The sequence below is a fragment of the Nycticebus coucang genome, chromosome 3 (assembly GCF_027406575.1).
Source record: "Nycticebus coucang isolate mNycCou1 chromosome 3, mNycCou1.pri, whole genome shotgun sequence".
In the NCBI taxonomy this organism is placed as follows: Eukaryota; Metazoa; Chordata; class Mammalia; order Primates; family Lorisidae; genus Nycticebus; species Nycticebus coucang.
In genome coordinates this window covers 133,553,304-133,568,568 of record NC_069782.1, presented here as the reverse complement: position 1 = coordinate 133,568,568, position 15,265 = coordinate 133,553,304, and the positions used below count along the sequence as shown (strand labels likewise).

General features: G+C 42.3%; 1 protein-coding gene across 7 annotated transcripts in view; it reads right to left on the bottom strand.

Moving 5' to 3' along the window:
• Positions 1-382: 382 nt before the first annotated feature.
• The window catches only part of LOC128580807 (glutathione S-transferase omega-2), a 28,118-nt gene continuing 13,235 nt past the window's right edge, over positions 383-15,265 (bottom strand). For 3 of the 7 annotated variants that reach the window (XM_053583174.1, XM_053583173.1, XM_053583172.1), the window contains 3 exons: positions 3,391-3,450; positions 2,099-2,205; positions 383-671 (listed from right to left, as the gene is read on the bottom strand). In XM_053583174.1, coding sequence (XP_053439149.1) covers positions 515-671; positions 2,099-2,205; positions 3,391-3,450 — 324 coding nt within the window. In that variant the 3' untranslated portion in view covers positions 383-514. Of the gene's footprint in view, positions 672-2,076; positions 2,206-3,390; positions 3,451-15,265 lie in introns of all 7 variants that reach the window. The other 4 variants (XM_053583175.1, XM_053583177.1, XM_053583176.1 and 1 more) reach the window with 3 other exon arrangements.

Genomic DNA, 15,265 nt, shown 5'->3' with positions numbered 1-15,265 from the left:
CAAGTTGGGCTGAAGGCCAAGGAGCCGGAAGGCACACAGCCTCCCAAGCTGTGCTCGGACACTGACAAGTCACTCCAGAGCAGTGTTTTCCAACCTTTTTTTCTCTCTCAGCACACTTGAACCTAGAGTTAAACTTCCATGGCACACTTAAATTATGTTGATCAAAAAGAAGAGTAAAGAAATGAATATACTTACTGTGTTTTGAACTTCTTTCAAAAATAATTTAATGAATGATCTTTAAACATGTATGAAGCACACTAAGATCCTCTCGCAGCAGACCAGCGTGCCTCAGCACAGCAGCTGAAAATCACTGCTCTGGAGGATCGTTAGAAGCTCCTTGCTAGAGGAGTCAGAGACATGAATATGAGAAAGAACATACTGTCTGTTTTCATTTTTATTGGGAACCTCAAAGAAAAGGAACAGAGACAGATTGATTCCCAAGACAATCCCTGCGGCAGAGTCATGACAAGCTTGGGAATTCTGCATGAGGAAGGGGAGGTTGGGGACTGTGGGCTCAGCACAGCCCAAAGTCAAAGGCACAAGGGTTGTTCTGAAAATAGAGACTCAAGTAGCCCTGGAAGACACTTTTTTCTAGGAGAAGAGCACACACCACGGGGTCCTGCTTCATGGCCGCTATCCAGAGCCGCAGGGCTGGGGTGTGGCTCACACAACTGCAAGACAGGAAAGAAGTGTCAGCATGTCACGTTTTCAGAAGGTGTCAGGAAAGGGACGGGTACTGCTTTTTACATTTACAAGATAGGAGAGATGGGTTTATTTAGGAAATAGTCAACCTATTACCAAGTGAACATGATTCTTTATTGCAGGAAAATCTTATCTGGGGATGGCTGAATGTGTAGAATTTGCTGCTGCTTGTAATAGGGTCAAATACTGGTGGACTGATGGCTCTGGGGAAATAAGGCATCTATGCTTCATTGGTCCCCATCAATGAAGGGGAACCCTCCGAAACAAGCATTCTTGGGTCATTATCAGACTGTATTCAAGGGGGAGGGGGAGAAAAAGAAAGACAAGGAACTTCCAAGATACTTTTTAAACCTTGAAATAATGGAGCTGATGGGGCCCTTTGAAAGGTGGATCAATCTGTTCAAAACTAGGGCAGAAAAGAACAGAACTACGGAATTTAGGTCTAGGGTATGTAACAACATGCTCCAGCGAATAAAGGTGGGGAATGCAAAGTACAGGACTAGCAGGGGAGTTTGCTAACCTGTGCTTCAATGCTCTGTCTTCAGAGGAGACAGGTTTTTGTTATTTTTATGTTTGATGGAGAGTTTAAAATATCCAAATGTGTCATATCTGATCTTCCTTCAGAGAGGACTAACATGGGATGTGCTCAAGATGACTCTGGGGTAGAGTAAGCCCGTGTATCATGAGGTGCAGACACGGTTCTGCTTCAGTAGGACCAATTTGGTGCCTGAGATTAAGGTACCAGCACATGTCCAGCTTCTCTCCTGAGCTTTCAGGGAACAGAGCACATGCTCTTCCCAGGACCCTGCCCAGCTATTTTTTTCTGCTTTAACTTCTTCTTTACATTTCCATGGTTTGTGGCTGCCATTTTGTTTCTTTGTGTGTCTTAACGTCAAGTATATATTACTTTTAAAATCTTTTTTTTTTTCAAAGAGTATTCCTATCTTGTACACGATTCCTCAGGGAAATAAGATGTGGCTAACTAAGGTCTATCTACCCAGTGACCCATCGGGCTGAGCAGGGTTGCCACTGGGAGCTGCTGACCAGGCATCAGCGCACATGCCTGGGGCTCTCCACCTGCTGTCAGCACTGGCCTGTGCACGTATGGCTGGCTGGCAAGGACAGCAGGCTCTGAAGCTCCACAGGAGGCATTTGGGCATCTGGACTCAGGTTCTTATCTTTCAAAATATGGGAACAATGTGGTTCTGCAGTTAGTGGTAGAAAAGCACAGATGCATTTTGAACCGGGAAGTACATACTGTGCTTTTAGAAACCTGATTTGTTTCACAGACATGCTGAGACATGTGCATAAGGGGACAGACCACTGCACAGGCCACTGCAACCACTGTTACTCAGTGTGACTCCAGGAACTTACAACACAAGGTCAAATGTCTTACTCTGCAATCCCATACACATCCAGACGCTCAAACCAGGGCCAGAGGAGGTAATCGATCATGGAGATACAGTCTCCACCAAAGAAGGAAGTGTTCTGGTAGTCAAGAATCTAAAATGTGAACGGAGTAAATAAAAGCAAGTTAATTTACATATCTGCTGACATCTTTAGAGACACTAATATCAAATTAAGTCCTGAACAGAGGGAACTAGGCTTCAATTCTCCTATTTGTTAGGAGAATGCTTATTCCCTTTTCCTGAGGATTCTTGCACTTCCTTTAGGGTCATGCCCCCGGCCACACTCAGCCCCCTCCACTGCTGGGGTGATAGCACCTGTGTGACCGGTCTGATTGGAAAAATTGGGAACAATGTAGGCAGAGATAGCCCAGCCCTTCCCTCTTAGCCTGTGGCTGCTCCTCAGATACTGGCTTTCCGTAGGTGGGCTCAGCCCTGGAGAGGGGAGGCCTGATGCTGAAAGCCAGTGTTAGAACCCCACTTACTGCAGTTGTCACCCCCATTCTCCAGGATCCACTCTATGAAAAGGGATACTGTCATCTCCATATGTCTTATTCTTTTTCCTTATTTCTCAATCAGTTCAAAACTAGGGCAGAAAAGAGCAGAGCTATTTAATGGGCTCCCTCAAATCCCAACTTTGTTTTTCCATCATACTTTCTTTTTTTCATTTGAACTCTTCAGACTTCACACTTGTTCATCACTCAACATGATCAACTTTTTATATTAAAAGAAAATTTCTCATTCCCAAATGGGACGAATCAATTCAACCCAGATAGACAAAATGTAAAGAAAACACTTACATTTTCAACAGATAGGTAACAAAAGACAGCCCTTTAAAAAGGCACTTGTAAATTTAAAAAAGCAAAAGCACTTAGCAAAAGTTATTGTTGGTTCAGGCCTTCTCAAAGAGAAAAGTATGGTGCCAATTACCCAATTAAATCAAGCAAATGACTTACTTTGACCTAAGTAGCTCATAATCAACTAAATACTTCCCTATATCTGTAGTCGAGATTGCTGGGCCCAGGTGACTGTGGAAGTAAGGTATGCTGGTGTTTCCATCTCAAAATATTTAGGCTCTGCTGAGTAACAGAGGACAAGAGGACCAGAATCAAGCTGAAAATTTGAATCCCAGAGCAGGGATGGTACCAGCAGCCAGGGGACACTCAGACTTCCTTCCTCATATGTCCAACCAGCATGCTGACTCAACTGAGGGGTGGACCAGAGGTGGAGGTTAGAAAGTGAGCTCTGGATCTAACAAGCCTGGGCCTGTGCCGGGCCTTACCTCTCCCTCAATATGGAACCCAGGGCTGCATACCTCCTCTCCACACCTCAGTTTTCTCATCTGCAAAATGGTGCACCTGTCAGTAAGCGCCTCAGAGGTTATGGTGAGGAGTGACATGATCATGCACAGTAAAAGCCAAGATGAGCTCATGGATGAAACAGATCAACCATCCTTCTCCATTCCTCCCCTCACACATGCACATTCCCTCACGTTTTCTTAGAGCCAAGTGTGACTTGAGACCATCCACATTAAAACTACTCAAGAGTTCTTGACACAGCTGCAGATCCGGCCCTGCCCCAGACAGGTATTTCTCCACCAATTTCATACAGGGAAAGTCTTAAAATCCCAATGGAAAAGCTAGTTTCCCATAAACTAGGACAGAGTGCTGACTCTGTTAAAGATGCCTCCCAGTGATGTAGGAGAACATCCTGGCCAGGCTTCCTTGGAGGTTTACTAAAGTCTTTAGGACCCTCAATAGCAGGTACCCTCTATGTGAACCTGGTACCTTTTAGACACAGACAATTACTTTTCCTTGGAATACCAGAACTTCAGTACTGTAAGGGCCCTTGAAACTCATATTGTGTGACCTCCTCCATTTACAATTTATTTATACAACACTCACTACACAAAGAATTTGAAGTACACTGTAAAAAAAAAAAAACACGTTCAACAACATATTAATATGACAAATAATAACATACTAAGATCCAGGGAAAACAAAAGCTGGAACAGAAGGTCAAAACCAGGAAGGAAAATGGTATCAAGATATCAAGTCATGGGTTCTTCAGAGTTCCTTCAATAAAGCTTTGAATTTGACTGATGTGTTTCCTGGTAGCTGAAGTAGAGAAGAAAGCTTGTTGGTGGGCTGATTCTTGTTGTCTCTCATGTGGAAGCACGGGGATCCCCCCATTTTACAGAGAAGGAAAGCCAGTCCCACAAGGGTCAAGAGACTCTCTCTCTGGTTAGTCCCACAACTAGACACAAATAATTTTCTCCCAGAAACTTCATGGTCATTCATCACCAAATACATATTTGTGACACTAATCACAGAAGCTTCCCCAAGTCTCCCGCGAATGCCTTGCTTGTCCTTTAAATGTAAGTACCAGCAAAAAGCTTGGAACCAGCAAACTCTGAAAGTTTTACTTCTCTACCGCCAAGGATTGGTTCAGCTCTGAGCTTCTCTGTGAGAAATGCTGCCTCCTCAGTCTGACTCTCTGCATCAGGAGCTCCTGGCAGCCAGGTGCCACACACCAACACCATCTGGGTGAAGGAGTTTATGAGAATTCCCTCCTCTGTCCACTGATAACCAGGTCTTCAGCAAATTTTACTACCAGTTCCTTTCTGCTCTCTCCATTTAAACTAAGACCCTTACATTTACAGTCAAAGAACTCCTCTGAAAACATCTTAGGGTAGAGCCACACAGTGTGAACTTCTAATGTCTCATCTTTCCTAAGTGTTTTAGCATCGGAAATGAAATAAGAAGTTGCTTTTAGACTTCCACCACTTAGCAGTGGTTATGTTAATGTCCAATGTCATTTTACAGAACTCAACATAAAGTTCTTTGTCACATATAACTTTATTGGCCATCTTAATGTTGAAAGCTTTCTTCACAACAAAATCCGTCATTTTCAGAATCTTGTTATCAAGCAAAGCAAAACAGCCTGTTGAGAAGGTGTTTTTTATTTTATTCTTCAAGGCCCCAGGGATCCTCTGGAAGGCTTCCACAAACAGCCAGGGGAGGGAGCTGAGGCTCTACCTTTAGCCCTCAGATTTTTCTGAAAGCATTGACACATCTTTAATTCAGGCTTACTCGATAATGGGGTTTGCCGACATCTTTAGGACCCTCCATAGAAGCGTTCCATTCTAATGCAAACGCAGTACCATCCAGAAGTGTTAAAATTACTTTCCCCTTGGAATCCTACTATTTTGCAGGAAAACTGTTGGATGTTCTGAAATATCAGAAAAATCTATTTTGAAATTTTTTGTTCTTGAATTCACTGATAAAATAGGAGTAGGGACACGGTGAGGGGTAACAAGCAAGCAGCGCCAACGAAGAGGGAGGGGCCCTACTTCCACTTCCTGAACGTGGGAAGACCCCGCGCCTTCCGCGAGGGCCTCTCGGGCGCCGCCAGGGGGACGAAAGGCGAAAGTCAGCCTTTTGAGGCAGGATGTGGAGAGCCGGGAGAAGGGCGAAGTGCGCAGGGCGCCCCCTGGTGGCGGCAGTCCCGAGGAGCACTGGCCGCAGTTGGCCACCCCGGAGGTTCGATAAGAGGAAAACCGAATCTGTAAGATTTTTGCGAGAGAGGCAAAATCATAAAGAGAAGCTAGTCCCAGACTCCTCCAAACCGAGCATTAAAAAAGCGCTCATCTAAGGTCTTGGACAGACTCTGGGGTTCAGTCTCAATAACTGAGCTTCAAAACTTTAAGCGGCCGTCTGCCCTTCACCATCTCTTTCTTACTATTGCCAAGAAATCCCTGGCTTCCAATACTAAAACAGTGTGGCAGCTCTCGGCAGGAGCTGCTGGACTTGCCCCAGGAGGAGGAGCATTTTTCTTCTCTCTCTCTCTTTTTTTTGGCCTGTGCTGGGTTTGAACCCGGGATCTCTGTCATAGAGGGCCGGTGCCCTACTCCTTTGAGCCACAGGCGCCGCCCTTTTTCTTAAAAAAAAAATGGTTCTTAAAAAGCAGAATGTCCCGCCTGTCAGGAACCCCTCCCCATCAAAAAAAAGTGTAAAGCCACCTGCCAGTATATCACATCAACAAGATGGGCTGTTTTCCAGAAGCAGCAGAAAAGGACTCAACTCCGGGGCAGAAATAATTTTCGAGTTCATAAAAGATAAGTGGAGGTTCTCAAGATTCCCAATTTCAGGTCCCTGCTACGCTGACACAGCTGAAGGTGAGCTAATGAGATGAACTAATTCCTTCTAAAACAAAACCTAGACGTAGAACAAATCTAGGGTATATTTAAGACCTTAGAAGTAGGGTCTGCAGCAGGACATGCCTCTCCTGCCTTTTAAATTGTTTGAAATAATTTAAAGAGTTCATTCTGTGCTGAATTTGAAGACTATGGCTGCCAATCCTGAGGATAAGCTCTTTCATCCAGAGCGTGCTGGCATGGGAGGCCACCTAGATTCTCTCAGGAAGATGCAGAATACAGACATTGCCCTCCGTGGGTAGGCCGCCAGCCACATACACCGAGGCTGGCGGTTCAACCGGCCAGGGCCAGCTAAACAACAATGACAACTGCAACAACAATAACAAAAAATAGCCAGGCTTTGTGGCGGGCGCCTGTAGTCCCAAGTACTTGGGAGGCTGAGGCAAGAGAATGGCTGAGCCCAAGAATTTGAGGTTGCTGTAAGCTGTGACACCATGGCACTCTACCAAGAGCGACATAGTGAGACTCAGTCTCAAAAAAAAAAAAAGGTGCAGAATTCCCACTTTGAGAATTCTGTGCCGAAAATTTTTTTTAAATGAACTTAATTCTTTTGTTCAAAATATATTTGTAAGATAGTAGAGGAAAAAGCTAGTAATGTTTGACCAGGCAAGTATCTATGAAGTGATGAATAGCAGATGAAAATATAAAGGAGTATTAATCAAGTCTTTCAAGAAAGGACTTCCTTAGCATAGGGGCAGTGGAAGAAATCACAACAGGAAAGGCTCACAGCGTGATATTCTAAATGCTGTACTTCTATGTGTACCAAAAAGATAAGCTAAATTAAAAGTTAAAACAAAAGAAAACAAAAATGTGTTTTTACAATAGCCAATATCCTTTCTCTTTAAAGGGAACTTGTACAAATCAAGAAGGCAAATCAATAAGACCTTGATAGGCAGATGGGCAAAGCCCCAGAACAATTTTCACAAGACCAAACATAAAGAGATGATGTACTTTGGGGAAAACCTTCCCCTTCACTAACAATCAAAGAAATATGTATTAAATCAACAATGAGAAACCACTGTTTTATCTCTAAAACATGCAAATATCTTTTTGAATGAAATCTCTGAACAGTGAAAAGGAGATATGCAAACAGCATTTTCTCTTTTATTTTTCCTTAGCAACTTACATGGACTTTATTATTTGAGGTACATTTTCTCTGTTATCTAATTTGTTGAGAGATTTCTTTTTTTTTTTTTTATTGTTTGAGAATTCATTCAAGGTACAAAGAATTAGGTTATACTGACTGCGTTTGTTAGGTAAATTCCCTCTTATCATTGTGTCCGGTGTGTAACCCCCACGCTCGAAGGGCATTTTCTTATACTGCTGGTGAGGGTAAACAGCACAAGGTTTTTCAGCAAGCAGTTTAGTAGGTACAGCCCAAGCCTCCAAAGTGTTCATACCCGTTGATCCGGTAATTCCAATCCTAAGACCCAGCCTAAGGACATACTCCAACATAGAGAAAATGTTTTTCATGCAAAGAAGCTGCTTTTCCCTGCAACATCATTCATAATGGAAAGGACTGGAAACTGTGAACTATAATAAAATATGAAGCCACCCCTACCTGACTGAACGGACCCTCTCAGCTAAGGGGTCCCTAGAAATATCCTAAAACTGAGTTGCTGGCAATGAGAAGGGGATTTACCTCATCGTTGGGCCCCTCTATCCCCTCTAGGACGTATCATTTATAATTCATTAACAGGCCTAAGGATATGCAAGAAAAGCTTACATCACACCTGCAGCTTCTCAATTTACATAACCAATCACTTGAGTGGGGTGGTATGTGTGGCGGGTAGCTGGTCTCTGGTTAACAGATTTCCTTGTCTTAACTTAAAACATTCTAAGCCAAGTTTAGACAAAGCTTCATTTCTTTCTTTCTTTTTTTTTTTTTTTTGTAGAGACAGTCTTACTTTATTTCCCTTGGTAGAGTGCTGTGACGTCACAGCTCACAGCAACCTCCAACTCCTGGGCTTAGGGGATTCTCTTGCCTCAGCCTCCTGAGTAGCTGGGACTATAGGCACGCACCACAATGCCAGGCTATTTTGTTGTTGTTGCAGTTTGGCCGGGGCCGGGTTTGAACCTGCCACCCTCGGTATATAGGGCCAGCGCCTTACCCACTGAGCCATAGACAATGCCCCAAAGCTTTATTTCTTTAACATTACAAATCAAAGAGTCTTTAAGTCCCCCACTGTAATTAAGTCTATAAGATCCCTCACTGCCTCCCCCCTCCCCTGTGAGATGTCCCACCTTTTGGGGTCAAACCAATGTACAATCTTCATGTGTTGATTTTCAACTTCGTGTATAATTCCTGCCTCCCTAAAATGTATAAAACCAAACTGTAACCCAACCACAGTGAGTCCACTTGCACAAGGCTTCTTGGGCATGGCTCTGGCCCATGGTCCTCAAACACGGCTCAGGATAAACCTCTTTAAATTATTTCACAGAGTTGGGCTTCTTTTCTGTTGACAAAACTATCCAAACACCCCTAATTAGTGTGGTGGATAAATAACTTTATGATTTATAAACATGGCAAATTTTGCAGACATTAAAAAAGTGATTTTTCTCTATTTTTTTTTTTTTTATTGTTGGGGATTCATTGAGGGTACAATAAGCCAGGTTACACTGATTGCAATTGTTAGGTAAAGTCCCTCTTGCAATCATGTCTTGCCCCCATAAAGTGTGACACACACGAAGGCCCCACCCACCTCCCTCCTTCCCTCTTTCTGTTTCCCCCCCATAACCATAATTGTCATTAATTGTCCTCATATCAAAATTGAGTACATAGGATTCATGCTTCTCCATTCTCGTGATGCTTTACTAAGAATAATGTCTTCCACGTCCATCCAGGTTAATACGAAGGATGTAAAGTCTCCATTTTTTTTAATGGCTGAATAGTATTCCATGGTGTACATATACCACAGCTTGTTAATCCATTCCTGGGTTGGTGGGCATTTAGGCTGTTTCCACATTTTGGCGATTGTAAATTGAGCTGCAATAAACAGTCTAGTACAAGTGTCCTTATGATAAAAGGATTTCTTTCCTTCTGGGTAGATGCCTGTCGGAAGCCATATAAGGTACAGCTCGGCCTTACTTCCTTTTTAAGTAAAAAACAGTTTTACCTTTTCCCAGTAACTTTACCTGGCAACTAGCCAACCAATCACCTTATGCCCCATCTTACTTACTCTAGCCAATCCCCAGTTAACAACTCCTCTGAACCTCCCAACAAGACCCACCCACCTTCCCCGTAATGCTTATAAGGTACAAGTTTTTTCAATAAAGTTGGAGACTTGATCAGAAAACTGTCTTGTCTCCCTTTCTCGCCCCCTTGTTTGTTTTTCTCCTTTAGGTGGTTCATGCGCGCGCCCCTCCCCCCCCCCCCCCCCCCCCCGTTGCTGTCCTGCAGGTCGGGACAGATGCCCAGTAATGGGATTACAGGATCAAATGGGACGTCTAGCTTGAGTGCTTTCAGATTTCTCCATACTTCCTTCCAGAAAGGTTGTACTAGTTTGCAGTCCCACCAGCAGTGTAAAAGTGTTCCCTTCTCTCCACATCCACGCCAGCATCTGCAGTTTTGAGATTTTGTGATGTGGGCCATTCTCACTGGGGTTAGATGATATCTCAGGGTTGTTTTGATTTGCATTTCTCTAATATATAGAGATGATGAACATTTTTTCATGTGTTTGTTAGCCATTCGTCTGTCGTCTTTAGAGAAAGTTCTATTCATGTCTCTTGCCCATCGATATAAGGGATTGTTGGCTTTTTTCATGTGGATTAATTTGAGTTCTCTATAGATCCTAGTTATCAAGCTTTTGTCTGATTGAAAATATGCAAATATCCTTTCCCATTGTGTAGGTTGTCTCTTTGCTTTGGTTATTGTCTCCTTAGCTGTACAGAAGCTTTTCAGTTTAATGAAGTCCCATTTGTTTATTTTTGTTGTTGTTGCAATTGCCTTGGCAGTCTTCTTCATGAAGTCTTTCCCCAGGCCAATATCTTCCAGTGTTTTTCCTATGCTTTCTTGGAGGATTTTTATTGTTTTATACCTTAAGTTTAAGTCCCTTATCCATCTTGAATCAATTTTTGTGAGTGGGGAAAGGTGTGGGTCCAGTTTCAGTCTTTTACATGTAGACATCCAGTTCTCCCAACACCATTTATTGAATAGGGAGTCTTTCCCCCAAGGTATGTTCTTGTTTGGTTTATCAAAGATTAGGTGGTTGTAAGATGTTAGTTTCATTTCTTGGTTTTCAATTCGATTCCAAGTGTCTATGTCTCTGTTTTTGTGCCAGTACCATGCTGTCTTGAGCACTATGGCTTTGTAGTACAGACTAAAATCTGGTATGCTGATGCCCCCAGCTTTATTTTTGTTACAGAGAACTGCCTTAGCTATATGGGGTTTTTTCCAGTTCCATACAAAACGCAGAATCATTTTTTCCAAATCTTGAAAGTACGATGTTGGTATTTTGATAGGAATGGCATTGAATAGGTAGATTGCTTTGGGAAGTATAGACATTTTAACAATGTTGATTCTTCCCATCCATGAGCATGGTATATTCTTCCATTTGTTAATATCCTCTGCTATTTCCTTTCTGAGGATTTCATAGTTTTCTTTATAGAGGTCCTTCACCTCCTTCGTTAGGTATATTCCTAGGTATTTCATTTTCTTTGAGACTATGGTGAAGGGAGTTGTGTCCTTAATTAGCTTCTCATCTTGACTGTTTGGTGTACACAAAGGCTACTGACTTGTGGACATTGATTTTATATCCTGAAACATTACTGTATTTTTTGATGACTTCTAGGAATCTTGTGGTTGAGTCTTTGGGGTTCTCTAAGTATAAGATCATGTCGTCAGCAAAGAGGGAGAGTTTGACCTCCTCTGCTCCCATTTGGATTCCCTTTATTTCCTTGTCTTGCCTAATTGTATTGGCTAGAACTTCCAGCACTATGTTGAATAGTAAAGGTGACAGAGGACAACCTTGTCTGGTTCCAGTTCTAAGAGGAAAAGCTTTCAGTTTTACTCCATTCAGTAAAATATTAGCTGTGGGTTTGTCATAGATAGCTTCAATCAGTTTTAGAAATGTGCCACCTACACCTATACTCTTCAGTGTTCTAATTAGAAAAGGATGCTGGATTTTATCAAATGCTTTTTCTGCATCTATTGAGAGGATCATGTGATCTTTATTTTTGCCTCTGTTAATATGGTAGATAACGTTTATAGACTTGCGTATGTTAAACCAGCCTTGCATCCCTGGGATGAAGCCTACTTGATCATGATGAATGACTTTTTTGATGATAAGCTGTAATCTATTGGCTAGGATTTTGTTGAGAATTTTTGTGTCTATGTTCATGAGTGAGATTGGTCTGAAATTCTCCTTTTTGTTTGGGTCTTTTCCTGTGATTTTTCTCTATTTAAAAAAAAAATCACTTTTTTTTTTTTTTGAGACAGAGTCTTACTATGTTGCCCTTGGTAGAGTGCTATGGTGTCACAGCTCACAGCAACCTCAGACTCTTGGGCTTAAGCGATTCTCTTGCCTTAGCCTCCCAAGTGGCTGGGACTATAGGTGCCCACCACAATACCCGGCTATTTCTTTTGTTCTTGTTGTTGGTTTAGTTGTTGTTTAGCAGGCCCCGGCTGGGTTTGAACCCACTAGTCCCAGTGTATGTGGCCAGTGCCCTAGCCGCTGAGCTATAGTCGCCGAGCCTAAAAAGATCACATATTAAATAGAGAAATACATTCTCATTATTTAAAAAAATTTCAAACACACACAAAAATGTAAAATGCAAAGACCTTCTCTCCTCCTTCCCTACCCTTAACCACTTTTCTTCCCCACCCCAATTGTAATCAATCCCCTTCCCAGTAAGAGCCGCAGTGGAGTTGTGTCAAAGGAAAAGAAGCCAAACTCTATAAAATAATTAAAGAGGTTTATTCTGAGCCAAATTTGAGGACCATGGCCCAGACCCATGCCCAGTAAGCCTTGACAGGGTCCAAGAAGCCTTGAACAAGTGGACTGTCTGTGGTTAGCTTATAGTGTTGAGAAAGGATACCCAAGAAGGTTGAGGTCTAAGAGAACACATCTTCTCAAGGAGACCACAAGGATACACCTGCAGGGTCCTCTCCATGGTGACTCAGCTCTTAGGAATTTGTAAACTTAACTTCCTGGAACTTGGAAATTTCCAAGTTCTGTGAAATCCTGTAGTTCTGTAGGGGCTGGAATAGCATCTCCTGCTTGATTCAAACTGGCCAATGAGAAGGGTACCTGTGGGGTGGAACTTTTTGACTATCGATGAAAAGGGAAAGACCAAGCCAGTCAGGGATCACGGCCATTTGGAATTCTATGCTATAGGCTTACAGCTGGTGAATAAAGCCCTTCCTCTTATAAACATGGTGTGTGGGTGCTCTTTCTCTCTGTTGGGCCTAGTCTTCCTGCAACAGTTTGGTTTTATACATTTCAGGGAAACAGGAATTACAGGTAAGGTCATAAATCAATACATAGAAAGCATACATTGCTTTGGCCTGAAAGGGCAGGGCATCTTAAAGCAGAGTTTTTACATGTCATAGGCAGGCTTAGGGATTCTTTAGTTGACAATTGGCTGAAAGAGTTAGGCTTTGTCTAAAAGACCATGAGTCAGTGAAAAGGAATGCTTGGGTTAAGATAAAGGTCTGTCAATTGGAAACAAGCCATCTGCCCTATACCCAGACTCAAAGGATTTGTTATTTGATTGAGGACCTGCAGGTTAGTCTTGCAAAGCCTTAGGCGTATTAATGAGTTACAACAGATGTCTCTAAGGCAGTGGTTCTCAACCTTCCTAATGCTGCAATGTATTTTTGTAGTTACAAAGGGGTCTCGACCCACAGGTTGAGAACCGCTGCAGGGAAGGGGGCATAATGAGCCGCATATGATGTACCTTCCCTTGCTTAGCAACTCAGTTTTCAGGAATCCCCTTGGCCAAGAGGGGATCCATTCAGTCAGTCGGTGGGGGGAACCTTAAGATTTTATTTTAGTTTACAATAGGATATGTAACTCTCCAGATACTTCAGTTAAGTTTTGTTTTCTTCTGCTAAAATAGGATTATACCATCTGTATTACTACGTAATTCGCTTAAATATTTCTAGGCAACCTTTGTATTTCAGTACCTATACCTCTACCTCACTCAGTTTCAATTGCTCCACAGAATTTCACAGCATGAATGTAATTTATTTAACCACTCCCCATCTAATGGAAAATAAGGTTCCTAATTTTTCATCATCACAAATAATGCTGTTGCTCTAATTAATACTCTTATATTACACATATAAATAAGCATTTATAAAGTTTAGAAACTTTACATCAGAAGAAAATCTTTACATCATAGTGGTAACCAAATTCCAATACAGCATGATTTCAGCTACATAAAAATATGCAAAGCATGGGCAGTGCCTGTAGCTCCGTGGATAGGGCACTGGCCACATACACCCAGGCTGGCAGGTTCCAACCTGCCCAGGCCAGCTAAAACAACAATGACAACTGCAACGAAAAAATAGCCAGGCGTTGTGGCAGGTGCCTGTAGTCCCAACTACTTGGGAGACTTAAGCCCAAGAGTTTGAGGTTGCTGTGAGCTGTGATTTTACAGCACTCAGGGCAACAGCTTGAGACTCTGTCTCATAAATAAATGCAAAGTAGAAAGTGACAGAAAACAAAAAACTAAAAAAAGTCTCCAAATAATTATAATAAACAAGGCACGGTGGTGGCTCACACCTGTAATCCGAGCACTCTGGGAGGCCAAGATAGGCGGATCATTTGAGCCTAGGAGATGGAGACTAGCCTGGGCAAGAGTGAAACCCCATCTCCACTAAAAAAAAAAAAAAGAAAGAAAAGAAAAAGAAAAACTGAGGCAAGAGGATCACTTGAGCCCAAGAGTTTGAGGTTGCCGTGAGCTACAACATAACACTCTACTCGGGGTGAAAAAGTAAGACTCTGTCTCAAAAAATAAAAAAATAAAAAAAATAATAATAATAGGCCAGGCGTGGTGGCTCATATCTGTAATCCTAGCACTTAGGGAGGTCAAGGCAGGTGGATAGCTTGAGCTCATGGGTTCAACACCAGCCTGAGCAAACAGCAAAACCCCATTCTCTATTAAAAATAGAAAAACTGAGGCAAGAGGATCGCTTGAGCCCAAGAGTTGGACGTTGCTATGAGCTATGACGCCAGAGCACTCTACCCAGAGCAACAGCTTGAGACTCAGTCTCAAAAAAAGAAAAAATAAATAATAATAATAGTTCTGGGTAGTGGGATTATGGACTTGTTTTTCTGAGTTTCTATTTTTGTCTGTACTTTCTAAATTCTCTCCAATAAATATATATTACTTTATAATTAGAGAAGCATAAAATTTATTTTTAAATAATAAGAATAATTATTCTATTGTTTACATCACAGGAGGGTATAACAGAAAGCTATTTTTAAAAATATAGCAAATATTATTAATAGAAAGCAGCCATTTGAATCAAACAATGAAGTTACCAAACTAACAACAGCACTAAAATACTCAACTAACCACCCTGAGTCAGGGATAACCAGTTCCCTAATGTGGAAGAAGGGTAGTTACAACTAAATTGGCATATTAGTAGACATGCTCAGTTAGTTCTCCTCCTTCCTTCAAATTCTAGCTTAGGAGATGTCATGTTAAATATGGTGGTTAAAAGCGGTGCTGATCTGGGTGAAGTAGGTACTAGAACCATCCACCAGGCCTTCCCTTTCTAGACGGTCCCCCTGGAGGCCCTGGAGGCTATGAGGAGCACATATTTCAAAACACTCCCTTGCTTTACACATGGGGAAACTAAGGCCCAGAGAGGTCCAGACCTTGCCCACAGTTCTGGAATCCAATAAAGGGCAAGCCTTGGATCCAAGAATCTTTCGAGCATGTCATACTTCCTCCTCAGGGTCAAGCTCATGGTCTATGGCCTCAGGATAAA